We start from the raw sequence: 26,871 nt of genomic DNA on the forward strand, positions 1-26,871 counted from the left end.
AGGTGAGGGGTGGCTCAGGCACCCCCGGGGGGAGGGGGAGGGTGCAAGCAGGTGTGGAAACAGTGTTCACATGGTGTAAGGCCTGCTCATGAGGGCCCAAAGGCTAGGGGTGCAGGGCTTGGGCCTGGGGGTCAATGATGAGACTTGGGAGGCCTCACAGGATAATGGACAGTGGCAATGTGTCTGGAGGGGTACAAGGATGCCATGAGACCGTCCTCAGTTGCACAAGGCCAGGGCCCATTGGGACTCAAGCCAGCTCCGTCTTGGTCCAGGACTGGTGGGTAGGTTGGCTCGGAGTCCTGGAGTTAAAAGCTTCGGGGAAGAAGCCCTCTGTCTGCAGGGCTTGATGGTTTTTGCCAACTTGCCCCTGACGTGGACCCAATGTTCTCCATTGCTGGGGAACACCTAGCCAAGAGCTGGGTCTGAGAACAGCCTGGTCCTTTCCACCCTTCCCTGCCACAGGGCTTAGGCAAGTGGTGTGCACCGGGACATGACAGGTGGGACTCAGCAGGCCGCCGGGCTCCGGACTGATTGATCTGCACCTGCTCCGCACACATCAAGAGAGAGTGTGTGGAAGCGGTGGAAGGTGGAGAGGGACCTCACACCATGACCCAGCCCTCGCTCAACAACTGGACAGCCGAGCATCCCACCTGCGAGAAGACAGAACTGGGCTAGGACTGGATCAGGATCGCCAGCAAAACCAGGGGCGGAGGAAGGCTTCTTCTGTGCGGCCTGAGGGCAGCAAACTGTCCGGCCTTGCTCCGTCTGAGGGAGATGAATCAGCTTCCGGCCCCGCCCCCGGGCCGCACGTGACCCCAGGTGAGAGCGGAGGGGATGGGCGGGACCGCCCTTAGTCACCGGCCGTCCAGCCCGCTGCCACCACCACTGCCTGCCGGTCGTTCCTCGCGGCGCCCGCTCTGCACGGCGCCACCTGTCCGGTAAGGGACTCCCTCCTCCGGGCAGGCCTCCGGGTTTGTGAGCCGTCCTTCCAGAAACCCGACTCGGGCTTGGGCCCCTGCTCCTTCTCCAAACTGGGGCGGGGTTCCCTGGCAGCCCCATCTTATTGCCGGGGCTCCGCGAACCTCAGGCGGATCCCAAGACTCAGAGGCGCACCGCCGCCCTGGACAGTCCGGCTCCCTTCGCCCGCCCCGCCCACTCCCGCCCGCCCGCCCCGCCCACTCCCGCCCGCCCGCCCCGCCCACTCCCGCCCTCTGACCCGCTCCGCGCTCTTCTGCTGGTTCCTTCAGGTGGGGTTCCCAGAGGCGCTGAGCCGGTGAAGCCCGAGAGCGCGGTGCCCGTCGGGCCGCGTTCCCACAGCGAGGGCCGCCATGGCCTTCTCCCAGGTGCAGTGTCTGGACGACAACCACGTGAACTGGCGTTCTAGCGAGTCGAAGCCCGAGTTCTTCTACAGCGAGGAGCAGCGGCTGGCCCTGGAGGCCCTGGTGGCCCGCGGTCGCGACGCCTTCTATGAGGTGCTGAAGCGCGAGAACATCCGCGACTTTCTGTCGGAGCTGGAGCTCGCGCGCATCGTGGAGACCATCGAGGTGTACGACCCGGGCTCCGAGGACCCGCGGGGCTCAGGCCGCCGGCCCGAGCTCCAGGACAACGGAGGCGTGGATGCCAGCGAGGATGCCAGCGCGGCGGGAGGACCCCCAGCCACGGCCGAGCCGTTGCCCTCGCTGGAGTACTGGCCCCAGAAGTCGGACCGCTCCATCCCGCAGCTGGACCTGGGCTGGCCTGACACCATCGCCTACAGAGGTGTGACCCGGGCCAGTGTCTACATGCAGCCACCCATAGACGGGCAGCCGCATATCAAGGAAGTGGTGCGCAAGATGATCAGCCAGGCGCAGAAGGTGAGGCGCCGAGGCGGGACCCCGTTCACCCGGCACACATGGGGACCCAGATGGCTCTGGGACCACTGACTGGCCTCCTGGCTGCCTCCTTCCGAGGGCAGCAGCCCAATGCCCGCCTCCTCTAGCAGGTGGCACTAAGCTTCCAGACTCAAAGGGCTCTGTGCCCGACTGGAGTGTTTCTGAGCTTCTCAGATCGCAATGCTTAAGTTGGGTGGGAGGAATCTGGGCTTTTTCTCTCGCCCACTCTTCCTTGCCTTGCCTCAGATCCGCCAGAAGATAGAAGCGTGTGTGTGTGTGTTTGCGCGTGCACACACACACACACACACACGTGAGCTTGCTGGAAGGGGTCTGGAGGAGAGGCGTGGAGGCTGGTCTGGGGCCCTGAGAAAATCTGCCTGCTTCCTAGCTGTGCTCAGTGACTGGCCAGGGTGTCTGAATGAACGGGATGCCACCTGTTGAAGGCTCCCCAGTGGAAGAAGTGACAGTGTCTGCTTGGGTAGTCATTAGGAGGCTTCTGAGGCCTTGTCTGGATGCCCTTACCTGACATCCACTGGGCTACACAGTGCCCTGGGTATGGGCGACTGTACCACACTGACACACATCCTGAAAAGCAGTGTGTATTGCTTGTACACACAGCCAAACCATAACTGTTCTATCTGGGGTAGCTCTGGTGGTAGTGAGAGCGTTCCTAGCTGGGTCTGACCCTCTTCACCGTTCAGGCCCAGAGTGGAGCAGTGTACTTGCCAGATGTTCACCCCAGGGGTGTCCTGGCTGACAGGTCCAGGAGCTCTTGGGCAGAGAGACCAGAAGTAGGTCAGCAGCTGAGAGGGTGGCCTGGCTGGCTTCCAGCAGGGTGGAGGCTCTGTCCACTGGGCCACCAGCTGAGGGTTTCAAGTCTGTAGATACAAACTGCATCTCTGGCCATTGTGATGATGGAGTACCGGGTAACAGGAATGAGGAAGGACTGAATAATCCTCTGGACATTAGACAATAGCTGAGAATCTGTTGCCCCTGAAAGGGCCTGAGGTGACTTCCACTTGTGGCAGAGCCCAGTCTCTTGGGAGGAGGAATAAAGACTCTGAATGGGGCCTGACCTGTTGTGCCTGAGCTCTCACAGCAGGTAGGAGGCAGCTGCCACTTTCCAGTTGGGCCTGGGAACAGCCACAGGCTCTAATCTTCTGCAGACAGAACAGGACACAGGGCCAGCCAGTGATAGGGACAGATAGGGGTGCCTGGGGCCACACTGTACCCTTAGGGCTTCCTGTCCACATCCTTGTGGCCACAACTGAGATGTATACACTCCCCGCAGAGCTATGGCTTCATATTCATCCATTCCCACTTCTCCAAGGTTATTGGTGACACCTGTCAAGGGTGACAGTCGCAGAGACAACGATCTTGATGTGAGCCCCATCTGTGTGGCACTGTAGTGGGTGACTTCCGACTGCCTGTCGTGGGGAGGCTTTGCCTCCTGTTTCTTACACTTAGAGCCTGTTCCCCACAACAGGGAGTCCCCAGGGTTCCTCAGAGTCGACAGAGGCTATGCCCATCTTACAGAGATCAAAGATGTGTTCATGGCCCTGCTGTGCTGTCTTGAGCTAGGCCACTCCCCTGTGGGCCTGTGCAGTCCTCGTTCCCCCATCTCTGTCCTGTGGCCCACACAATACGTGGGAAGGCTGTAATAATAGCTTCAGTGGAGTGCGAGCACTTTATAATCTCAGGTAGTGTTATCTGCCTCTTTTTTCACATGTAGAAACTGAGGCCAGACTGATTAGTCCTCCCTGTCCAAGATCACTCAGGCCTGTTGTTCTCCAGGAGCTACCCTGTGTTGTACCTGGTAGTAGAGCAGTGACAAGCGGGACCTGGGAGAGGCAGCTGACCTAGGTGGCCTGAGTCTTTACCTCCTTATTGCTGCTTCCCAGCCTCCTGGGGCAGGCCCAGACGCCCGCGGATGCTGACAGAGCGCTTTGCCCGCCCGCCCTCTCCTTGCTCCTCCCTGTCTTATCTCTCACCGTGAGTCACCCCTGGCTCCTGTCGCCCACCTCCCCTTTTCATCCCATGCCAGTGCTAGGGGAACCCCAGCTTCCTAGGGTTGGGGTGGGGGTTTTGCTGATTAGCCCTTTTCCACAGGGGCTTCTGCAGCATGGCTGCTGGCACTGAGTCACCCTGCCAGTAGTCAGCACAACTGACAGACCCTGGGGCAAGGAAATGACACAGCACACACTCAGCTCAAGCCACCTCAGCCACCCCTAGTGGCCCGTGTCCCTGTCAGGATTACTCTGCTGCATCCTCCCTTCCCTGAAGACTGAAATGGTCTGACCAGGAAGGCACTAGAGTGTGGGAGCAGGCCCTAGTACTGCCTCTCTGTGAGACTGGAGCAGCCCTGGCTCCTCCCCAGGCTCTAGTCATTCTGTCTGTGAGGTGGGTCAGTCATTGAAGACTGTGGAGGGTCTGCTTGGTCCTGCCACCTGCTGCCCAGGATCCTAGACTCATCAGGAGCAGTGGGGTCCCACATCATACTCTTTGGTTGTTTATGCTCTGCGCTGCTGTCCAGTTGCAGTGAGCTCCCCTCCGAGGTAGCCCCTGCCTGCCCTTCCCCACCCCTCTTCCAGCCCTAGGCTGGGAGGAACCTCCCCTGGGCTCCAGCTGCATACCAGAGGCCTGTAGCATCACGCTTAGGAGGGATGAGAGCAAGTATAGCCTCCAGAGGGCGAGGCTGGGTGGGGTTGGGCCTCAGTCAGAGGTTCTTCCAGCAGATCCCAGTGCCCACCTCCAGGACTAACCTCTAGATTCCCCCAACTAGCCTCATGGCCATTGTCATATCTTCCCCAAGTTACCATGGAAGACACAGAAGGAAGCTGAGGAGCTGTGTCAGGAGCTGTCCCTCAACTAGGCCCAGAGTTATGTCTTCTAGGCAGGGTTTAGGAAAGGAGATCCAGAGAAGTTGTGTTTTGTGTCCAGAGCCACACAGCAGGAAGAAAGTGGAGCCAAGTTTCATGATGCACGCCTGACCCCACATCTCTCCTGTCAGATCCCTGCCTTCACAGTCTGGAGTCCTGGCCTGCCACTTGGCTTCAGGAGAACAAAGGCAGCTTAATGAGGCATTTATTAAATACCAACTATATGCCAAGTGCTGAACAGGCACTTTACCTGCTCTGTGCAATCCTTGCTACAGCTCCATAAAGTGGGTGTTGCCTCCATTGTCCACAGAAGGAACCCAAGGTTTGGTGGGGCTCAGAGAGGACAAGCAATTTGCCCAAAGCCTCAGAACTGAGAACAGGAGGATCTGTGCTGCAGGCTCTGTGCAACTACATCCCATAATGGGCCCATTAGGCCTTGTTCCTTGCCTGCTTGGCTCAGGGCAGTGAAATCGTGTTCACAGATTCCTGGGCCCCTAGACACTGGGCTGCCAGGGGTAGAGGAAAGCTGACCGTGTTGAACCGGAAGTGGGGAGCGACAGCTATGCCCAGTCCCCCTGGGGAGCCATGTCCCCCTGGGGAGCCATATCCCTCGGCACTGCAGGCTAGCTACACACCACATCATCGTGAAGGTTCAGTCAACGCTGGCTTGCATGCCTTCCACAGTTTCGTAAGTGCATGTATGCCATCTAGTGCTGTCATTGCTGTCCAAGCTGGGGAGCATACTGATATCTGCAGACAACATCTAACAGCGTATGCCTCAGGATGTGTCCTATTTATTCCGTGGCACATGACTGCACCAAAATAGCCCCCAACACAGAGGAGCTGCCTTCTGCCTGCTGTGGCAGCTCCCGCCTTGGGCCAGGCCGCACCTGTTGGGGAGGGAGCCATCAAATAGCGTAATCCCAGGTGTTGGCTCTAGATTTCTCCAAGGCTCCCCACCCCGTGGCAAGCACCTGCATCTTAATGGAGAGTTGAGATGTGCCCTGTGGAAGGAGTCCTTCTGCTCTTCCAGGACGGGACCCTGCACCTGCTCATATTGCAGATGGGACCAAAACATAGGATGGGGTGGAGCTTTGGGTCTTTGGGATGGCTGGGCCTGGATTTGATTCCATGAAGTTCTAGGTCATGGTAGTTTGAAAGGTCACCCTGAAACTGAAGTTCGGTCACCCTGTGGGCCGAGGGAGGCTCTAGATTGCCTCCCACTTGGCAACTACTAAGGTTCACAACTGACCCCCAATGGACATGCTCCCAGACAAGCTGGTACCGTCCAGGGCACACTCCATGTGGAATGTAGGGAGGACTGGCTTCAGTGTCAGGCAGGCTAAGGTCGAAGCCCAGTTCTGTCTTGTCTCTGGAACTCACTTCTGTATTGGGCTGATCTCAGTAAGACTGACACCTGCTTGTCAAAGTCCAGGTGAGATTTAAATGACCATAAGAGAGCATGAGTTGTCTCCCAGTGTGTTATGTGGTCCCAGGATATGTGGTGCCAAGCTGTGTCCAGTGAATGCCAGGTCTCTTTTTCACTCCCCTCTATCTTCATATTCATACCCAAGAGTCACACAGGGCAGTCCTATCAATGTCACCTTCTTGGCTCTACAGCCCAGTTTTTAGCTTCACTGAGCCTCAGGGAGGGAGAGAAGGCTGGTCTTCCTGGGGTGCAGGGATTCTCAGAGCAACACCCACACCCCTGAACAGAGCCTGTGGAGTAGCCAGCATGGCTTCTTGTCTGTAACTTGCTGGTGGCAGCCCTCCTCTAATTGGCTTTAATGAGGCTTCCTTCTAGTAGGCAGCATGTTCCCAAGCAGCAGCTGGGCTTCAGACTGCAGGCTGAAGTACGTGGAGGTCCATCTTTTCTTCATATCACTATAGCGAGTAGAGAAACTGAGTCTTGGAGTGGGAAGGAGACCCAGGAAGGCAGAGCAGGGCTGGGCAGGCTGAGTCAGGTTAGTTTCAGGATAAGGTGGGCTCTGGGAGATGGTGGTGTGGAATCAGAGCTAGGGACAATACATGACCCTGGCCATGGGAGGAAGTGTGCAACCCTGGGCTGTGACTGTGTCTCTGGGAAGCGCAACACTCTGGTTCCCTGCATGTGAATGTTGGTGTCCTGCCACTCTTCCTGTGGCTTGGGTCAGACCTCTTCACTCCAAGAAGTAAGTGTCCCGCCCACTACTAGAACACAAGATAGGGCAGGAGAGTCACTCTTCTATCTCCATTCTATACGCTGACTGAGAGGGAAACATCTGGGCCCCCACCATGAACTCGAGTCGGCTGTAGTCCCCCAGTTCTCTCATCTGTACCAGGGCTGATGGCTGCAGCGCACAGCCTGTCAGGAATGAATTCTGCAAGTTTTGTGCACCAGTTTTTATGCTGTCTTTGGTTTTGAATGTTATTTTCCCTCGCCATCTACTTCTAGGGAGACAGCCTGTTTCTTCATGCAGTGCTTGAAAGCTCACTGCCTCTTCTCTCGCTGACTCTGGTGGGATGTTGGCTTGGCTCAGTTCCTCCATATGCAATGATCTGTTTTCCTTCTGGCTTTTCTTCAGATTCCCTTTTGCTGATTTTGAGATGTGCTTTAATAGTGTTCCTCCTGTCTCTTCTGTGTGTGTCACTGAGCCTGTGGACTTCCATTCTTATCACGTGAAGATGTTTAGTGGTTATTTAGTCACGTGTGTTTCTAATCTCTCTCTCACTCCACCCCCTGCGGTGAGCTGAGGCTCCAGCTCCCTCTATTAGGCTTCTTGCAGCTTAGCACCATGCTGATGGCATGCTGTTCTCCAGCCTCTTGCTCTCTGTGTGACATTCAGATACTTGGTGCTCCTAGGTCTTCGACTTCACTATTCTTCCGTGATATCTGACCTCTATTAATAACACCCAGTATACATTTTCATTTCGTGTCAGACTTTTTTATTCTTCCATACCTTTATTTATTTATTGTTTATTTATTTTGGCAGGATCTCTCTATATAGTTCTGGCTGTCCTGCCCCTTCAGTGAGTCTCATTGCCCATCAAAAACAGGGGATTTTATGTTGTAGCCTGATAGTCTGTGTTCCTTTAAATGCCTTAGAGTTTTGTTATAGAATACAGTGAAGTTTCTTAGAAGTAAACACTTTTTGGGGGTGGGGTATAGGCTGTGGATGGTACTCAGCATGTCAGACAAGCCTCTGTCACTGCTGTACCAGGCCCCAGCTGAATGCTGACAAGTCTTGCTCCTAACCCTTTTTAGGAAGGTGCAGAAGACTTTAGGATAGAAGCAGGTGCACTGGCCCACTGGTCACACCGAGTCCCCTGGCAGTTTCATCACTTCTGGGATACAGATGCATTCCCTGACATCCATGCCGCTCGCCTGCCACACTGACAGATCCAAGCATTTGGAATAGGAAACCGAGCTGTTTGCAGGTTTGCCTGTGCCTGGTTCAAGACTTCCTTGCTCACTGCCTAGGCAGTATCCTTTTGTGGACTGTCCACAGGCCCCACGTGTCTGGGTGGCTTCTGCCCTAGCTAGGGAGACATGAGCCTCCTGTGGGCCTGTATGAGGACCATCTATTGCTTTTAGCTGCCCCTTTTGGGCTTTTCCTTCCATGAGAGAGCTGCCCTGCTGGAGGGCCCTGAACAGCTTTCCAGAGATGGGCAAAATCGACTAATGGCTTTGGAGACGGCCTGTATCGAACGCTCAAGGCAGGATGTTTTGGGGAAGAGGTATCAGTGGGGTCAGGAGAGGTGTGTCAGAAGCTGGGCCTGTACCCCAGTGGTTTTCAATTATGTTAGACCAACCGACTGCCTCTCCTTCCCCTCCTCTCTGGCACTTGTGGGGAAGCCTGTCCATCCACTATCCCATGAGGACACTTTGCTCTACTGGGTGAGATTTAGAAGCTCTAGGGACCTAGAAGAAGCTGCTGTGGGTGTTGGGAGCTCTGGGCTAGTGTCAGCACCTGGCAAGGATATGAGATTTTTTGAGGAGCAGCTACTAACATGTCCTTTTCACAAACCCTGTTGGCATGGCAGGATACTCCAGCCAGCCCACTGGGCTGTGAGCAGGGCTCTTGGGTGCATAAAGGCAGGTGCTTCAGCAAAGAAAGGACAGGTTTCGATAGCTTGTCCACCACCCCATTTCACAGATGTGGAAACTGAGGGACCTAAGGCAGGCGATGGCTAGTACCGGGCCTTGGGTGCTGCAGGAACTCTGTGGTCACACTGCCTGTCACACTGATAGATGAAAACGCCCCAAGAACTGCATAGTCAGGACACTCCTTGATAGGCTCACAGTGTCACAGATGAGCTAGGCTATCCAAACAGGTAATTAGGTGGTCTTGAGGCACAGGACTTCAGCGTCCTCCTGTGAATGGCAGGGAAAGCGGCTGGTTGCAGCATTTGTGATGATCCTAGAGGTAATGGTGTTGGTGTCAGGAGCTGTGAACCCTAGATATCCTGGGCTGAGAGGAGGGGAGCAAGCAGGGGCAGGCTTGTCACTGACTGCCTCCACATTCCCATCTACAAAGTCAATACATCCTAATGTGTCCAAGAGCTCTCAGGGAACCTTTGTGGCCTGACCATGAGCAGACCAAGATGTGAGGTTGCTGGGCAGTATCAAGAATCCTTCTCCTAGCATTACCTCACATAGCAGAGCACTGTGAGCACCTCCATTTCCAACATTACCTCAGGCTCTGGAAGCACCAGGCAGCTCCCCCCTCCAGCATCACCTCAGATCCCAGGAGCACCTGACAGTCCTCCCCTCCAGCATCACCTCAGATCCCAGGAGCACCAGGCAGTCCTCCCCTCCCAATATTAGCTGATAGCTTTATAGTCTTTCTTTCACCATCCTAGGGATATAATCCAGCATCTAAAGAGAGCCAGCCAGCCATGGGACCCTGTCAGGGATCCACCTTGGGGCGTAGGTCCCAACAAGTCCATATTGGCAGCCTGTGATTCCTGGATCAGGTCCCTTGTCCTGCTGGGGCACATCTCAATCTGCTGTGGTGCCCACAGCTTGGAACCAGCCGTGACCGCTCTGGGGTACAGTGTGCTGGAGAACCTCCAGGGAGCAATGTGCCAGCCAGGTCAGGCCTCTTTCAGGGCAGCACATGAAGCCTGCTCAGGAGTAGTCTAACCAAGACCATCATGGGTGGAGTGACTTACAGCCTATAGGATCTCATATACATACACCGTCATCCAGAGTCGGCCAGTCTGCCAAGGCCTTTGGGAGCCCACCTGCTGGCAGGCTTCCCCAGCAGCCGCTGGCTCTTGCCAATGGGAAGCTCTCGGGTCCTCTGTCTCTCTCTCCCACTCTGCACCGGAAAGTGCTTCCTCGGCTAGTGTTGACACTGTCCTCTAGTTTACCCCTGCCTGCCTCCACCCCCAGATAGCCCTGATAGATGTGAGAAGCTCTTCTCTGAAGACTGCGGGATTCCTGGGCTCAGCCTTCTTTTCCCCTTCATTCTGAGCAGATTGGCACTCACAGGCCCTGCAGACCACAGGGCCAAAGGCGGGCCAGACAGCAGCCCTGCACATCTGGCCTGCACATCTGGGAGTGGGCAGTGTTTACTCTGCTTCACCTTGTCTCATGGCTTCACCAGCCTCAGTTCGCCCAGCTGTGAGCTGCTATCTCACTCGGCTGTTCATGAGAGGTTGAGTGGGGCTGTCACAGGCAGGGCTGCCTGGGTCTTGGACATGCATTGCCCTGAATGTGCTTGCTTTTCATGAATGGAGCCCATTTTGCTGATGATAAAACAAGAGCCCAGAGTTGTTCAAGGGTTTAACTTAGGGTCACTCGGGCAGCCTAGAGCTTCCTCCTGCTGAGGAGTTTGGACTTTTGTGCCAGATGAGCCACAGTCATCAGCAAGGGCCAGAGGTTCGGGAGGAGCCCAGATGGGCCTGCAGGGGCTAGCCTAGTGAGCTCACTGTGGGCGTGCAGACGTGTCCCCAGCAGGCCTCTTGCCACCCTGTGTATACAGATCTCACTGAAGGAAGATACTGAGCTTCACTCATAAGCTCAGCCCCCAGGTAGTTCTGTGGAGGTTCCAACCCCACTGTCCCAGCTCTTCAGGCAATGTTAGGCAGTAGAGAAGGGGCAGGGTAGGGAGCCAGCAGCTGAGCTGGGAACATCCCTGGTCTAATTATTACCATGCTCTTCTGGGGGTCAGGTCCACACTGTAAGTCCTGCTCCAACACTGTGGTTGGCAGGGAGCTAAGGTAGGTGGTTGCAGGGGCTGGGACAGGTGTGGATACACTTTGACCTCTGGAACTCCACCCTTAGTCAGCTTCAGGGGAGTGGAAATCACTTGTGGTGGGCAGAGGTGCTGGCAAGTGACAAGAAGAGCACATGCTGATGTGGGTACTGGCTGGTCCAGATAGGCAAACTGTTCAAGTTTACCACTGCCCAGGATTCAAGAAAGCACATGCTGATGTGGGTACTGGCTGGTCCAGATAGGCAAACTGTTCAAGTTTACCACTGCCCAGGATTCAAGAAAGGTCCCAAGTTGGTGGCCATGCCACCTACTGGCCTCTTCCCCATTGTGGCTACGTCTGGTTTGTCTCAGCTGATTTTGAATCTGACCCAGGAGGGCACCAATACAGGTTCTTAGGCTGAGCCCCTGGCTGCGCTCAGGGCCTCCCTGGACATTCCTAGTGTCAGCATCAGTCGGTGAATTCGCAACCTGGCTGTGGAAGGAGTCCCTGGGAACCCATCTGAACACGTGGAACTGTGACATAGACCTTGCCCTACTCTTAGGTCACCAGCCTTCCTACCCTCCTGACATGTCTGCACCCCTCCCTACATCAGCCTTGAGGAGTACTGGAGCGAGGTTTTTCACAGGTTTGTGTCTTGTGTGCAGCAGGGATCCTGTTCCCATTGGTGTGCTGATAAACTACCCTGTCTTTCCCTGTCCCCAGGTGATAGCTGTGGTCATGGACATGTTCACTGACGTGGATATCTTCAAGGACCTGCTGGATGCTGGCTTCAAGAGGAAGGTGGCTGTGTACATCATTGTGGATGAGAGTAATGTCAAGTACTTCTTGCACATGTGTGAGCGGGCCCGCATGCACCTGGGACACCTCAAGGTGAGCTGTCTTCCCTTGCTTGGGCAACTGGAGGGCAGAAGTCATTCATTCAGTCAGCAAACATATTGCCTTATACCAAACAGAGTTCAGTCATCCTGAAGCTTTCTGCCAGGTGGTCACACAACTGGAATGCTCTGAGGGATAAGATACTTACTACCTCCAAAGGCAGATAAGATAAACACAAATCTAATGCCTGCAACCAGCTGCCAGAGTGCCTGCCAGGTCCTGTGTTTCCCACTCCACATAGGTTTCCTGTCTGCCTGCATACCTCTGGTGACAGGTGTGAGCTCACAGCTTCCGCAGGCAGCTCACACCTCACCTGAAGAGCTCTGACCCCCAAGAAGTCCTTTACTGTGCTAAGCCTAAATCTGTCTCATTAGTTCTACTGACTGGCATTAGGATCTGGCTCAGACACAGGAAACACCCTTATGCTAGTCAGGGTTGAAATGGGCGTGAGATGCCTAAACAGAGTAGGATAGATCTTTGGGGCAAAGAGGCATAGTGGAATGGAGCTGGAGAAGAGAAAGCCTGGATTCCCAGCTTCACATTGCTCTGTTTGAGATCTTGTTGCCTACTGCTCTAGGCTGTAGGATTTCATTGGTCTGATGGGTAGATAAATCGATGTTGGCAGGCTCCTCCACTAAGAACCCCTAGCATTTGGTGGCTTGCTCAGCCATTGTTTAGCACCTATGTACAGCACATGCCCATGGGTATAGAGAAGTCTGCAGAAGAAGCTGTTACTCACATAGCATGCGATTGTCCAAGGCACTTTCCATAGTTTAACTTACTTTAGTCTGGTGACAACCCAAGTGGCATTCATCTGTCATTCCCATTTTGCAGATGAAGCAGTAAAAGCAGCTACCTGGTGTCACTGTCAATAAACTAGAGATGAGGGCCAAGTGCCCCAGGCTGGAGGCCTGTGATGGAACACAGATGGCCGTCATACCGGGCTGGTGACAGAGGCAGGGCTTGGAACCTGTAATTTGTTAGCATTTGTCAAGGCCCCCTGCGGAGCCTTTCAAGTGGGTGTGAGTTCTCTACTGTGCCACCAGCCTCTAATTTCAGGGACTTCTTCATGTGGTCTCCAGGTAGGCTGACCCCAAGCCTTACACCTGCCTGGCTCGTAATTAGCACCTGGAAATAGCTCTGGGGTAGCAGACAGCTCATGCCAGCCAGAAAGAGCCATTGTGTGGAAGTTCAGAAGAGGTGGCTTGGCTCTGTGGGCGGGTGGCAGCTGCAGGAGCTCCAGGAAGGTCCCTCCTCCATGCATTTGCCACATGCTGCTTGCTTGTGCTTAACATGTGTGCCACTCCACCCATCACGCTGATAGTAGGGGCAGGCGAAGGCTGGGACCTAAAGTTGCCGAGGGATATCCTTACCCAGGCTGGCTGCTTGGAGGCCCTGGCCCCACAGTGCCTGAGGGCCCTTCTTAGGCTCCTCATCCTGGGGTTTTCTGAACTTGAGGACATGGGAAGCAGTGGGACTTGGCCCTGAAGTTATAAAGCTCTGCCTGTGGCTTTATGGGGGTGTCTGAATCCAGACTGTCCAGACTAGGTTCACAAGAATGATAGGGACATTAAGACCTAAAAGCCAGTATGAACTTGGCTTGACAAGGAGAGTGCAGACCTGTCTCTCAGAATTCTTGGTGCTACCCACATGGACTCTCTGTCCACTGACCACTGCTGGACTTGGCTCCCAGAGTTGCTTGTGAGTGAAACTAAGGGATAGTAGTTGTGCAGACACTCAGGCTGAGCAGGTGTGCCGCTGCCAGCCTGGGGTTAGGAGAGCGGCATGGGAGGTTTGCCCCATCCCACTATTAGCTTTTACCTGTCCCGGGACCATCAGGGCAGCTTGCTGGGTTCAGTAGCCTGTCCTGTCCCATCCCTCTTGGTTTTCTCTTTGGGAAGGTGACAAGGTCTAAAGGGCATGGTCCCAGGACTCAGACGTCATCATGGGCAAGAAGTGACCCAGCTTCTTAGTTCCCATCTGTAGCAGTCTCGCCACAGCCCTGGTCAGAGGTCCCTGTGGACACAGCCCTGCCAGATGTCACCGTGTGAGAGCCTGCCTTCCTGGCCAACTTTCCTGCCGTGGGCTGGCTAGGTTTGGGCCTGTTTTAGGAGCACTTCCGGTGCTGGTAAACCATGGGCTGCTTTCAGCCACCCACTGCCCTGTCCAACCCTGCTCCAACCTGCCCCCGAGTCTGTAACATTTGTAACAATGGGGTACCAGATACTAGACTGGGAAGCCACCAGTTGCCATGCCATCACACCATAGGCAGACTTACTGGCTCTGGCGTCCGTTGCTCATGTGGAAAATGGGCCCATCTTCATGCCTTCCCTCTGCCAGGACTGTTAGGCAGAGCACAGGAGACTGTGGTGGGCACAGAATGAGATGGGGGTTCCTTTGCCCTGTGTGGTTAGGGACAAAGCTCCTAACATCCCTAGCTCTGTTCTGAGTGACACAGACTTCCAGTTTTCTCAAAATAGTGTTCTGGTAGGAGCCATCCTCTCTTGCCAGCACTTATTTTAGTGCCAGGGTGGACCCTGTCCCCAGTCCCACATGAAGGGGAATGGCATACATAGCCTGTTCCAAAGTGTGGGTCCCTGCTGCTCCTGGCACCACAGTCTACTGGCCCTGTAGGTAGTAAGGAAATGAACCCTTAGATTACAAGCGGGAAATAGGCCTTGAAAAGAGTACCCAGCCTTTTGACCTTATCCTTTCCCAGGGTCACAGTGACTAGATCACATATGGGGGTGACCCTAGTGCTGAGAGGTACCCATGAGCCAGTGGGAGCTAGGCCAGAACTATGAAAGACCTAGCAGTGTGAAAAGCTCCTTGGCCTGCGCAAGCAAACTGGAAAAACGAGCAGCCACCTGAGCTGACTGAGTAGCCCACAAGCAAGGAAACACCAGCTATCTGACAGCCGTGGGAAGGCTCATGGCAAGGATACATGACTGGGTCATGAAGGAAGGAGAGGCTCCAGCTGTATCCTGCCAGGCTCCAGCGGGGATTATTGGGGAGAGAAGAGGATGAAGTAGGCTGGACCCCAGCCCCTGTCCCTTCCTGAGTAACTTCATGTCCTACCTCCTATGGTTGGGTCTGGACCACTGGTAGATAAGGATAATGTATGCCAGGGGCTTGTATCTTGGGGCAAAGGGGCTCACCTCACTGGGCAGTCATGAATCAGGTAGAGAGTCAAGGCTGTTTTTAAGCATCACAGTGCTAGCACAGCCTAACAGTGGCCTACCCCGCCATGCCAGTCATTCTAGGGGAAGGGCCAGGAGCACTAACAGCAGGGCTTGGAGCTGGGTAGGCTCACATGTGTCTAAGTCCCAGCTCACAAGGGACTTCCCATTGAATACCATGTCTGTCCATGAGTCAGGGTAAGAGGTGCAGGGTAAGCTACAGCTCTGCCAACCCCCCAGCTCATCTCCTCATCTTCTTCCTCTGGTTCAGGCACGGCTGACTGATGCCTTCACCCTGCTCAGGTCAGGAGTGTGACCTGCTACATTCTATCAAGAGACAAAGATTCATGACCTCCTTTGCTAAGTCCTTAGGCTGGCCACCAAGAGGGTTTGACAGTTCTTGTTTCTCTGAACAGTCCAGGCTATCAAAGACGTGCTACAAAGTTTGTACTCCAATGTGTCCCCAGTGACACAAGCAATCCCTGCAGGTCACTAAGCCCTTAAGTTGCAGGTGGCCCAGGTAGACAGGTACACGTTGCAGGTGAGGGAGCGAGCCATGGAAAGGCCTAGTCAGTGTGTGGCACCATGTGTGGAGTCACATAGACCAGAGTTCTAGAATGCCCAGGCCAGCCTGGTGGAGATCAGCATAGTCTACTCCAGCCCTGTGTCTTGGGTCAGAGTAACCTGACTCACCTCCACTTCCTGTCCTGCCCCCACCCAACTCCACTGAACCTTATGGAGGTCTGAAAGAGTCTAAGGACCCTCCACCCGCCTGCCCATCCCGAACCAGGGACACCCCAGGACCTGAGACAATGCAGCTTTGTGGGATCCTCCACCTCTGCTCACGCGAGCCCAGACACCTGAGACATTACCTCATCTGGGCCAGGCCCATGGGGCGAGGCTACCAGGAACAGGAGGCAGAGGGTGGGGGGCCTGATGCAAGCCCCTGCCTGCTGCTCAGCACCAGTGGTGGATGAGCTGATGGGTTCAGTGCCAATCCCCTCTATGCAAATTGGAAAACTATAGCCCAGAAAGGGCCAGAGGCTTGCTTAGAATCACACAGCAAGTCAGTGTCATAACATAGGCCTGCCTCTCACATGGCTGAGTTACTACAAGATGTAATACTTTCTGAGCCCTTTGAGATGAATAGAGACAGACACCAGTGAGAGAAGTGTGTAGGCTGGTTGCCTAGGTGGGGCACATGGCTCCAGAATACAGAGTGTTGCACAGTGAGACCACAGGATGCCACAGAGCAGGGCTGTGGTTGGCACAGGTGACAGGGAAGGCCTCTAAGATCTTTGTTCTAACCTCTGGTCCCTGAGTATGCAGTGTGTTTGTTAGGTACAAAGTCACGAGTGCTAATTGTCCTGGGCGCTGGCCAGCTTCCTGCTGAGCTGGCTTTGGGCAGGCCTGTGGGCAGGCGGGGCCAGAGTGAGCTTGGCCCTGGAAACAGCTTATCTACCTTCTGGGCCGGGCCCAACAACAAGACAATTGTTCACCCCACAGCTGGGTGGACATCATGTAGGGACCCACCCAGAGGCCACCCCTGTCAACTTCTGTGGATAGTACTCTGGGCCATCAGGGGAGTCTGGGAATAGGAGACTGCCATGGGTGACACCTTCACTCGGGCCACCTCCCTTGTGCGCACCAGCCTCCGCGTTCTCTGCCTCCTGCATGCCCATTCATTCATGCACCCTCCCCACGTGCTAGCGCTGCTTTTGACATCCAGGTCTAGCTTGCACCCTAACTCTCCATGGCTCCTGCTGCCCACAGCAGAAGCAGGTGAGGCCTCTTTCCCCGGAGTGAACCCCAGCTGTGCAGACAGCCTGCTCTTCCGCTGCCAGCCTCTACATCCTTCCTTGGGGCGTCTGCCCTCCTACCTTGCCCCACGCCATCCTCTCCCGGGAGCCTCCCAGCCTCTGCCTCCATGCACTCATGTGCTTCTGGGCATTCCGGATTGTCGTTTGACTCAGCTGCCTCTCCGCCACCTCCACAGTAGACTCCTTGTCACTGTCATCTTTGTCTGCCACTAGGGGCCTCAGCGGGGGTCAGTGAACAAATGAGCATGTGGGCAGTTAATAACCTGGAACCGCTGAGTGGGTGAGGGAGCAGACAGCACATCACAGCTCAGTCTGACAAAGACTTTGTCACCAACCAGTGTCTGGATCCAGGGCTGACAGGAGTGAGACTTCCATCATAGGAGGGAGGTGTGTAAGTAGCCCAGTCAGAAGGCTCTGGTGAGACTCAGGTCAGGGAGGACCCTAGGTCCCATACGTGTTCTCCTTTGTGAGCCCTAGCAGTCCCTTTATGCTTAGATTTCCATCAGGAGGTGCTGCACTAGAGAGAAAGGCCCTTTCTGTATTCAGAGTGAGGAAAGGCCTGTGGCCAGTCACCCTGGAAGACCCTGGATGTGTCAGAGTATAAGACCCAGGTTCCTTAGGGTGGCCTTTTCCTGCTCCCACTCCTGCCTCCCATAGGACCTTCCTAAAAGTTAACCCTCCCACTCAAGACCCTACAACACCCTGGACAGCAGCACTTCCCAAACTGGCCTTGCCACTGAGGTCTCGTCTTGTCCATGTTACTCTGTGGATGCTCTTAGGGACCAGCCGGGACCATCCTGGCCCTGCAGCAGCTCCACCATCCCGCTTGCCGGGCCCAACGGTCCAGATACACGGCCCTTCCCCACACCTTGTGCCTCACTCCCGATCTTCACTCCCCACAAACTGCCTACGGGCTCTGGGCACTCTGCCTCTGCCTGTGAAAGCGGCGCCTATGGTTGTCTAATTCTGCCTCCCTGTCTCCCAACACAGAATCTCAGGGTACGCAGCAGCGGGGGAACAGAGTTCTTCACACGGTCAGCCACCAAGTTCAAGGGTGCCCTGGCCCAGAAGTTCATGTTTGTGGATGGAGATCGGGCTGTGTGTGGCTCCTACAGGTGATTCTCCTCTGGGACTTGGGGAGGAGTCCCTCTGGTTCCTAGTTGGTTTCTGCCCTTAATCCCTGCATGTGACACGCTGGTTATTCCAGTTCATTACTCCCCAAACTGCTGAGCTATGTGCAGGCCTGGGTCCACCCACTGTCTCTATAGGCAGGGAAGACTTTTGTCCAAGCAGGCTGTTGTTCCATCCCACACAGTCACTGGCCCAGGGGTAGGGTGGGCTTGGTCATGGTGAATTTGCCCAAGCCCTCTGGAAAGTCACTCTGAGAGACATCTTCAGGGACAGAGCCAATTCTGCATCATCATGAGGCAGGGCAGATTTGCCACAGTCACTCTGGGATTGATGACAGCAAAGACACCAGTGACGGCCCCGGCAGTGGCTATCCCCATGCTGTCTTCACGAGTCCAGTGGAGCCCCAGGAGTTTGCTGGGGAAAAACTAGACAGAGGCTCCAGGTTCAGGTTTGAAACCCCCTCCCCCACAGCTGTGCCCCACCCCCGGTGCCACTTAGGTTTTTATCCTAGGGCCAGTAGCCAGTCTGTCAATCCCCAGCTGGAGTATACACTGTAGATGCTCATTGCCTCAGGGGCCAGACACTCTTGCTAAATCAGGGTACTAGGGCTTCAGGGAGGCACACAGACTCTGTGTCTGACTTGCTACCCTGCCTTTGTGTTGTAGCTTCACATGGTCAGCTGCAAGGACGGACCGGAATGTGATCTCTGTGCTGTCTGGTCAGGTGGTAGAGATGTTTGATCGGCAGTTCCAGGAGCTGTACCTCATGTCTCAGGGCGTCAGCCTCAAGGACATCCCCATGGAGAAGGAGCCAGAGCCAGAGCCCATTGTGCTACCATCTGTGGTGCCCCTGGTACCCACGGGCACCATGGCCAAGAAGCTTGTCAATCCCAAGTATGCCCTGGTCAAGGCCAAGAGTGTGGATGAGATTGCTAAGACTTCCTCTGAGAAACAGGAGGTCACAAGGCCCCAAGGGCTGAAGGGCCCTGCAGTGCCTGAACGCCCAGGGGACCTCTCTGAACTGCTGCCACCTATCCACCCTGGACTGCTCAACCTGGAGAGGGCCAACATGTTTGAGTACTTGCCCACATGGGTGGAGCCAGACCCAGAGCCTGGCAGTGACATCCTGGGCTACATCAACATCATTGATCCCAACATCTGGAACCCTCAGCCCAACCAAATGAACCGCATCAAGATTCGTGACACAGCCCATGCCAGCACCCAGCACCAGCTGTGGAAGCAGAGCCAAGAGACCCGTCCCTCTCCAGAACCCTGCCCTCCCTCAGCACCCAAGGACTCCCAGGATGTGGTCCCAGCTGAAAATGGCTTCCCCCAAGGGAGCCCTGAGCCACAGGCCCCTATACCTAAGCCCCGGACAGTCCCTGTGGCAAATGTACTTGCTCAAGATGGTAACGATATTGTCTGGGCCCTGGAGACCCCAGAAAAGGAGACGCCCACAAATGGGATAGACCCCAGGCTACCCAGGACAGCCAGCCAAAGCCAGGTACCCCGACAGCGGCAGTTATCTGTTACCCAGGATGACCCTGATGGTCTGGAGACAGGACTCCCCAATGGGCTGGAGGAGGAGGAGGAGGAAGAAGAAGACGATGATGACTATGTGACCCTCAGTGACCAGGACAGCCTCTCAGGCAGCTCTGGCCCTGGCCTCAGCCACCGGCGACCCTCAGTGGCCTCATCCATGTCAGACGAGTACTTTGAAGTAAGGGAGAGGTCAGTACCTCTCCAAAGGCGACACTCAGAGCAGGTGGCCAATGGGCCAGGCCGCCCACCCCAACGACAGCTGAGTGCCCCTCATGTAACCCGAGGAACCTTTGGTGGTCCCCTGAATGGCCCCCTGTGGGCCCAGGGCCGGGGCAGAGAAGATGTAGCCCCATCAAGGATGCAAGCACAACACCCTGTGGACAGGCAGGCTCAGGTGGGTCTGGTCCCTCATCCCCAGGTCTTCTGCAGTCACCCCAAGAGTCCAAAATGCCCATGGCCTGGACCATTGCGTCCTTGGTGCCAATGGCGCCCCTTGTTACACAGAGAGATGATGAACGGGGGAAGTGGAACTACACAGGGCCATGTGACTGGCCATTACTATCCTGGGGACTCCCAGTCCTAGAGTCTTCTCCAAAACAACCTTAAAAAGCACACATTGCCACATACCCAGAGTCACAGGGTTGGATGCATCCTACCAGGCAGAAGGTACAGTTGCTAGTTTGCAGACAAGACTCAAGTGAGTGGTCACAGAGATGTTCCTTTACATGCACAAGGTCACACAGCTGTAAATACTCCTTGTCTGGTCTTCATCTAAGCCAGCTCTTTTGTAGATTCCTTTGTGTTCCTAAGGACAGTCCCTCCCTCTTCATGTTGGGCAACAGGAGATCCCTCCTTTGTCACCTAGTGAGTGGCTTTTATAGACTAAATCCTTAGAGCTGTGGGTGCCCTGTCACTGACGCCAGCGCCCATCCTACCTGGGAACAGTGCTCGGCTGATCATGCCTGGCATGATCATCAGGCCCATGGGCAGCATCTTCAGGTAGCTGGCTAGGATGGAGCCTGCCTTGGCATGGTTCAGGTTCCGGGCAGACAGGGACCGCTGCACGATGACCTGGGGCACAGGGGGTGAAGAAATGAGGCTCAGCCTCGGGGATACCTGTATCAGCATCTCCTTAGTGGGCCTTTGAGGTAACACAGGTAGACACAATGTAACTATCTCTAGACTCACCTAAGGTGAGCAACCAGTGTCAGCACAGCGGACACCACAGGAGTATTCACCTATTCAGCTGTACTTATCCCAGGGAGCCAATCTCCCTGCCCATCCAACAGGGAAGCATGGGTTCCTGGTGTTTGTCAGAGCCAAAGGAGGCCCAGGTGTGTTGGACTCCCTGACCCTCCACCCCTGGACCCTCATAAACACAGACATTCACGTAAATCCTGGCAGCAGAAGTTGATACTGACTACCTGACAGGGCAGAGGGAAGCTTGCACCTTAGTAGTGATGGTTGCTAGGTAAATCCTGATGGCCCCAGTTTCCGGGTCTGCAGAGTGAGGGTGTGCACATGAACAGGTGGCATTTGAGATCTGCTATTTGATTCTACTGCTAGCTAGAGCTCCCCCCCCCCTTTTTTTTCTTCTGTTTTTGAGACAGGGTCTTACTCTGTAACTCAGGATGGCTTGGAACTTAACTGTACCTGTGTGTCCCTTGAACTCACAACAACTCCCCCACCCCCGACTCAGTCTCGCAAATGGGATTTAAAGCATAAGTGACCACACCTGGATTTTATTCTGGAAAAAGTGGGAGACTGGGAGTGTATCCCTGTGAGAGTGCTTTGCTTCACAGAGACTCCTGGCAGCCTTGTGGGGCCAGCACTTGTAATGTGTGTGGGTCACTGACTAGAACAGATGTTCTGATGCCACAACTTGTTCATAGGGTTCTATAAGTGTGACTCTGATGTGTGTTTTGTTCATAGGGTTCTATAAGTATGACTCTGATGTGTGTTTTTCCTGTGTTATTCTGTTGATTGTCACCATCTGTGACTCACAATTAGGAAGTAGCTGTAATATTCACTTCCTCCACATGTGACTGCTAACACTGACCCTTCAGTGCAGGGCAGCAGACCCCGTCCTCCTTCTCCCTACTGCACCCCTGCAGGCCTGTTTCCCATCTGTGCAGGAGGGTGTTGTGGGGAGGCCCTAACGTTGCCTTGCCCTCTACTGACCTGAAAGTATCACAGCCCCAACTCCAGCTGTCGAGAGGGAGAAGCCCCATTTTCCCGAATCTGTAATCTGTGCTCTTCTCTCGTTGATAGGGCACATTTGGCTCCATTATTTCAACCTAAGCAGCTGTCCCTGTGACAGGTGCCCCACAGGTGACTCAGAGTATGTATGAAATGGGAACGGTACAGGGGTGCCCCCCACTACCCAGCTTCCTTCTGGGGAGGCCTGCACTCCCACCCTGGCTTGGCCACCTCACCTTCCAGGGCTGTGTCTCCTCATCTGAACATGGGTCACTGCCACCCAGCCAAGTATGGCTTCAAGGATGAAAGCTGATTGCTTTGTGTAGGAGCAGTCTGGGCCTGGCTCTCCAGGACCCGGGGTTGCTATGCACTGGCTAAAGTTCTTAGCTGCTTTCATAGTCATGACTGTGGTGGAGGATGTTGCTGACCAGCAGGAAGACAGCCCACCTCTTGCCACACATTTTCACCTTGGTAAAATGCAGGAGCCTCCTGGATTCCAGGAGGTATTCCCTTCTGTGCACACCCTTCTGCTTTATGGCCAGGGACACTAAGGCCTGGGAGGGGCGGTGGCATAGCAGAACGGACGCTTCATTTGCTATTGCCCTGTTTTCTGTTATTGTTTTGTTGTGTTTGTTTTTGTTTCTTCAAGACTGGGTTTCTCTGTGTAGCTTTGGAGCCTGTCCTGAAACTCACTCTGTAGAGCAGGCTGGCCTCGAACTCACAGAGATCTACCTGTCTCTGCCTCCCAAGTGCTGGGATTAAAGGCCTGTGCCACCACTTCCCAGCTTGTTTTGTTTGTTTTTTAAGACAGGGTCTCACTATGTTATCCTGGTTGACCTGGAATCCCCTAGAAAGAACAGGCTGGCCTTGAACTCACAGAGATCTGCCTGCCTAAAGGCATGTGCTACCATGCCCAGCCTATTGGTTTTCTGGTGACAAAATGGTCAGTTGCTGTGGGTAGACCTGTAGCTAGGGAAAAGCATGTAGATCAGCATGCAGTAGAGACCCTCAGGTGCCAGTGAGGGCTGTCTGGAGCCCAGGATCTGGGATACCAAAGCCTGGCCTGGCATCCTGTAGCAGACCCAGCCAAAGATGAGGTTAGGGAGGCAAGGCTGGTACTGTGACCACTGGGGTCTGCAGAAACCATCCTCTGCATCCCTGGTGACCCTCTCTAGGCCTCTTGGGCTCCTTATCTGGCCTCATCCAGCCATGAGGGCAGGATGGATGCTGACTCATTGGCCTTCATGGGAAATGCTTCCAAATGACATTCTACCCAGAGATGTGGGGTTGGGCCAGGCATGCCTTGTGGGAGGAAACAAGAGTGGTAGGGATTAGGAGCCCATCTACTCCCCTGGCAGCCCTCCAGGCGGCCTTCACCTTCTGGGGTTGGCCCTCAGTCCTCCAAGGGAAAGTGTAGAGCCTGCTTCCAGTCACCTGAAAGGCCTGGGCAGGAGGTGAAGGCCAGATGGGAACCTCAGGCATCTGGGGTCCCAGAGGAGAGCAGCCCTGCTTGAGAGCAACAGGTTACCAAGGGAAAATGAAGACCTAGCCTCCCAGTGCCTGTCACCTCCCAGCCCATATGGATTTCCACTACTGGGAATCTATGTGAAATACTTCTCCAGTTGGTGCACATCAGGTCTGTCTCTAGACCTTGATGTGAATAGAGCTGGCCCTGTGGACTCACAAGGAATCAGGTGTGTGTGCCTAAGACACTCTCCAAACTGTCACAGCCCTCAGTAGCTGCTGGCCATGGCCTGGTTGATTTATCCTATGGTGGGCTTCATGTGAGTGGGGCTCTAGGTACCAGTGATCAGTGGACCTATGCCCATGACAAGACCCTCCCATGCCCCTCTTCTCTAGGGCTGCCTGCAGCCTTCAGAATAGGCTGGGCAGGCATTGATCCCTTATGTCAGAGAAGGGAAGTACCTTGTCTGAAGTCATCTTCAGGGTTCATGATCAAGGGAGATCAGAATTACCTCAGTCCTCCTTAGTCAAACATCCAGGCTTAGATGGAGGCACTGCCACCAACAATCCCCTGTGGTCCCTCCATCCATACCTAACCCTATTTGCAGATGGATGGGCCAGGGCACAAACCACAAAGGGAAGAATCATCCCATAGTACAGATGAGAAAACTGAGGTACAAGTAGTTAACCCTCTGGTGAGTGGCAGAGGCAGACTAGGCAGAGCCCGGTCTGTGCAGCAGGAGTCCTTTTGTCCTCCCACATGTCACCCAGACCTCACTCTCCTTTGTCTTTCCAGGGCCAGCAGTTCCACCGACATGGAGGCACTACGTCAAGAACCCCAGTGCCTCCCCGTTACCAGCCTGCTGCTGATGGCACCCAGAGCTCTCCCAAGAAAGCAAGCCCAGCCACAACAGGCCCCCACCACTGGCAGCCCAAGGGTGGCCCAGCACCCCGAATGTTACCAGGTCCTGGCAGTCCAAGGCCAACCCGAAACACTCGCCTCCGAGCAGAGCTTAGGGCCACCGAGGAGCATCCAAGTCCCTTTGGAATCCCATTCTCAAAATTGTCCCAGTCGAAGCATCTAAAGGCCAGGGCAGGTGGCAGCCAGTGGGCCCCATCTGACTCTAAGCGCAGGGCCCGAGACCACAAGGAACCCTAGCAGACGAGCTGGACCCCAACCCATTCCAGAGGCCAGCACGTGGGGGTGGGCGATGTTGGCGCTCACCTGGTCAGTGCACCAGTACCAGGTGGCCATGATGGTCAGGCCCAGGGTCATCCCAGTCCATGGGAGGTCTCCTGTGGAAGCATCCCGGAACATGTGCATGGCGTCTGCTCTCGGCAGGTGGCAGGTGGTATTGGGGATGGTCCTGGAGGGGATGGCCTGGGCATACGCCGCCTCCAGCTGCTCATAACCACCGATCTGGTTGAAAGCTGGAGAGTTGGACAGAATGGGTTGGTGTTGGGTGGCCCTGACTCCCTGGCTCCTACTGCCCTCATCTCACAGATAACTTCATGCGTCACACTGGAGTCCCTACCTCACCTTGCCTGCTCTAGGAGGGGCTGAGGTTTAAAAAAAGAAAAAAGGTGAAATAGAGTATTTTATTTGTATTTAAGCTAACTATTAAATGAGCATTTTGCACATGGGCCCACAGTGTTCTGTTGGCCAGCAGGAGTCATGGCTAGTCTCTGGAGCTTGCTGGCCTCAGGCTGGGGTTCTCTGCCAGTCTTTGGACTGGCCCTTCATGGAGGTGGAAGTGGTTGTCTCGGTATTTGAGTCATCTGGTATTGAAGCTGTGACCTGGGCTTCTGAAGGCTGCGACTTCACAAGAACTGAAACACTGCTGGCACTGTGCCCTTCCTTGCAGGACTCAGGGAAGGGAGGCAGAGGCTCCTCTGGGCTCTTGGTCAGCCTAGCAGGTAGGGCTCAGGCCAGCACCTTTCCTCAGAGTCCAGAGCATGACCTGTCTACCTCAGGGTTGAGTGGGGCAAGGCCAAGCCCTGGCCTGGCTGTGTCTGTAGTCTCTGCCCTCTTGTCCAGCCTGTGCCTGGCCATTAGGTCCCTCGCCTGCAGTAGGTTCTGGAGACAGGGGCTGCTACCCTGGGAGGAGCACATCTGGATGTAGGACAGCTTCTGGCATCACCCCAGACCCTCTTTCCCAGCAGGGTGTGGAGCTAGGAGCCTAGGTAGGCCAGGGTCTGTTTCATCAGAAATCTCTGTAAGGAGACCCAAGGGTGGCCTCTGCCACGGAGTCTCAGACCTTTAGCTGGGACTTCACCTTGCAAGATGTCCACCTTAAGACCTATCTTCCCTCCCTGCCTCCCCTAGCTCCCTTTCCCTCCCAGAACACCAGTAAAACTTCCTTGTCTGTTTCTAGACTAGTGTTACCTGTCCAGCACCCCTCCCTCCCTGCAGGCTTTTGTCTGGCAGGAGACAGTATCACTTCCTAGGACTCTGTACATGACTCTAAGCACTGGATGAAACACCTCAGCACTTTTGTGGTCTGCTAATTGTGTGCCTGCACAGTTGCCTGCCATGGGGCCTGCCTAGCCCTGAGGGAGCCTAGTCAGCACCTCACCACTTGCCCTTATAGGCAGGAGGAAGCAGAGCCCATCAGCCTAGGAAGCCAGCAGCAGGGCAGGTCCACTGAGGTGTAACTAAAGAACTCTTCAGGGTGCTGGGACAGCCCACCCTTGCCCAGCCCCCAGACCTCACCTTTGATTGCCAGAATGACAGCGCCCACCACCATGATGACCGTCTGCAGGGCATCAGTGTATATGACAGTGGCCAGACCCCCTGCCGGGAACAAGGTTGCTGGAGTAAGTGTCCCATCCCTGAGCCAGGAGAATCTGATCATCGTCACCAGAGCTGCTGGTGGCCTGCTGTCCTTGGAGACAGGCGGGTTGTGCACTGAAGCACCTAAGCGGTTAGCCAGGCCCCACATCCCCATTGACCACCTGTGAACTGGCCACTCCCAGGGGCTCCCCATGCTGTGGGAAGGTTCCCCTGTATGTATCCCTGGCTCCTTGTTTCTGGTGGGCACCCAGGAACCGTACCGGCGATGGTGTACACGGCCGTGATGGCAAGTGTGAGGATGGTGGACAGGTAGAAGTTCCAGCCCAGGCAGATGTGAACAAACAGGGCTCCTGCGTACAGGTCAATCTGGGGAAAGCAGAGTCGGGAAGAGGTCAGACATTATAGTGAGATACAGGGCTCAAGAGTCCCGGTGCTGTACTCACTGGCTCTGTGACCCAGCCTCACCATCTTTGAGTGTGGGTGTCCCAGGGAAGAGGAAAGAGACACCCCCACACAAGCTGTTCATCATCAGGTTGAGGGTGGGAGAGAGACCTGGCTGTGGACAGCTGTGTGTCCTGTTCAGATGTATGGCGGATGTCAATGTCACAATAAAATTCAAAGTGGCCGTAGCCCACCAGATAGTAGTGTTGTCATTGAATTTGGCCCCTACCCAGGGATGTGAAAGCCTTGTCCCCTCGGTTCCGTAAGGGACCGTGACAAGGAGGCATCCAAGAGGAACGCCTCCAGAGACGCAAAGAAACTAACGGGCCTCAGAAACAGCTGGAAACGGTGCAGAAGACAGGCAGTTCCGTTGCCTTTTGGTGGGCTTCGCCTGGTGATAGGCATGCCAAACACTGCTCCCCGAGCCTGGCTGAACCAGCAGGTGGTCCTTCCACCAATGGTGGGGCCTAAG

At 55.1% G+C, this 26,871-nt stretch overlaps 2 protein-coding genes across 5 annotated transcripts in view; one reads left to right on the top strand and one right to left on the bottom strand.

Moving 5' to 3' along the window:
- The window catches only part of Slc5a10 (solute carrier family 5 member 10), a 46,854-nt gene that overhangs the window by 9,684 nt on the left and 10,299 nt on the right, over positions 1-26,871 (bottom strand). For 2 of the 3 annotated variants that reach the window (XM_040748818.1, XM_021225805.2), the window contains exons 6-9: positions 26,219-26,324; positions 25,878-25,958; positions 24,390-24,595; positions 20,437-20,572 (exon numbers count right to left, since the gene is read on the bottom strand). In XM_040748818.1, coding sequence (XP_040604752.1) covers positions 20,437-20,572; positions 24,390-24,595; positions 25,878-25,958; positions 26,219-26,324 — 529 coding nt within the window. The remainder of the gene's footprint in view (positions 1-20,436; positions 20,573-24,389; positions 24,596-25,877; positions 25,959-26,218; positions 26,325-26,871) is intronic. The other variant, XM_040748817.1, reaches the window with a different exon arrangement.
- Positions 832-26,595, top strand: Fam83g (family with sequence similarity 83 member G). Of its 2 annotated transcripts, XM_013111743.3 has the most exons (6): positions 832-938; positions 1,248-1,853; positions 11,657-11,824; positions 17,820-17,944; positions 18,626-19,895; positions 23,961-26,595. In XM_013111743.3, exons 2-6 carry the CDS (start codon positions 1,329-1,331, stop codon positions 24,321-24,323), a joined length of 2,451 nt encoding a protein of 816 aa, XP_012967197.2. In that variant the 5' UTR covers positions 832-938; positions 1,248-1,328; the 3' UTR covers positions 24,324-26,595. The 2 variants fall into 2 exon arrangements, with proteins under 2 accessions (XP_012967197.2, XP_005067700.2); XM_005067643.4 differs by lacking the exon at positions 832-938 and having other exon boundaries at positions 1,225-1,853.

This window comes from Mesocricetus auratus, unplaced genomic scaffold (assembly GCF_017639785.1).
Source record: "Mesocricetus auratus isolate SY011 unplaced genomic scaffold, BCM_Maur_2.0 Super-Scaffold_100007, whole genome shotgun sequence".
NCBI lineage: Eukaryota > Metazoa > Chordata > Mammalia > Rodentia > Cricetidae > Mesocricetus > Mesocricetus auratus.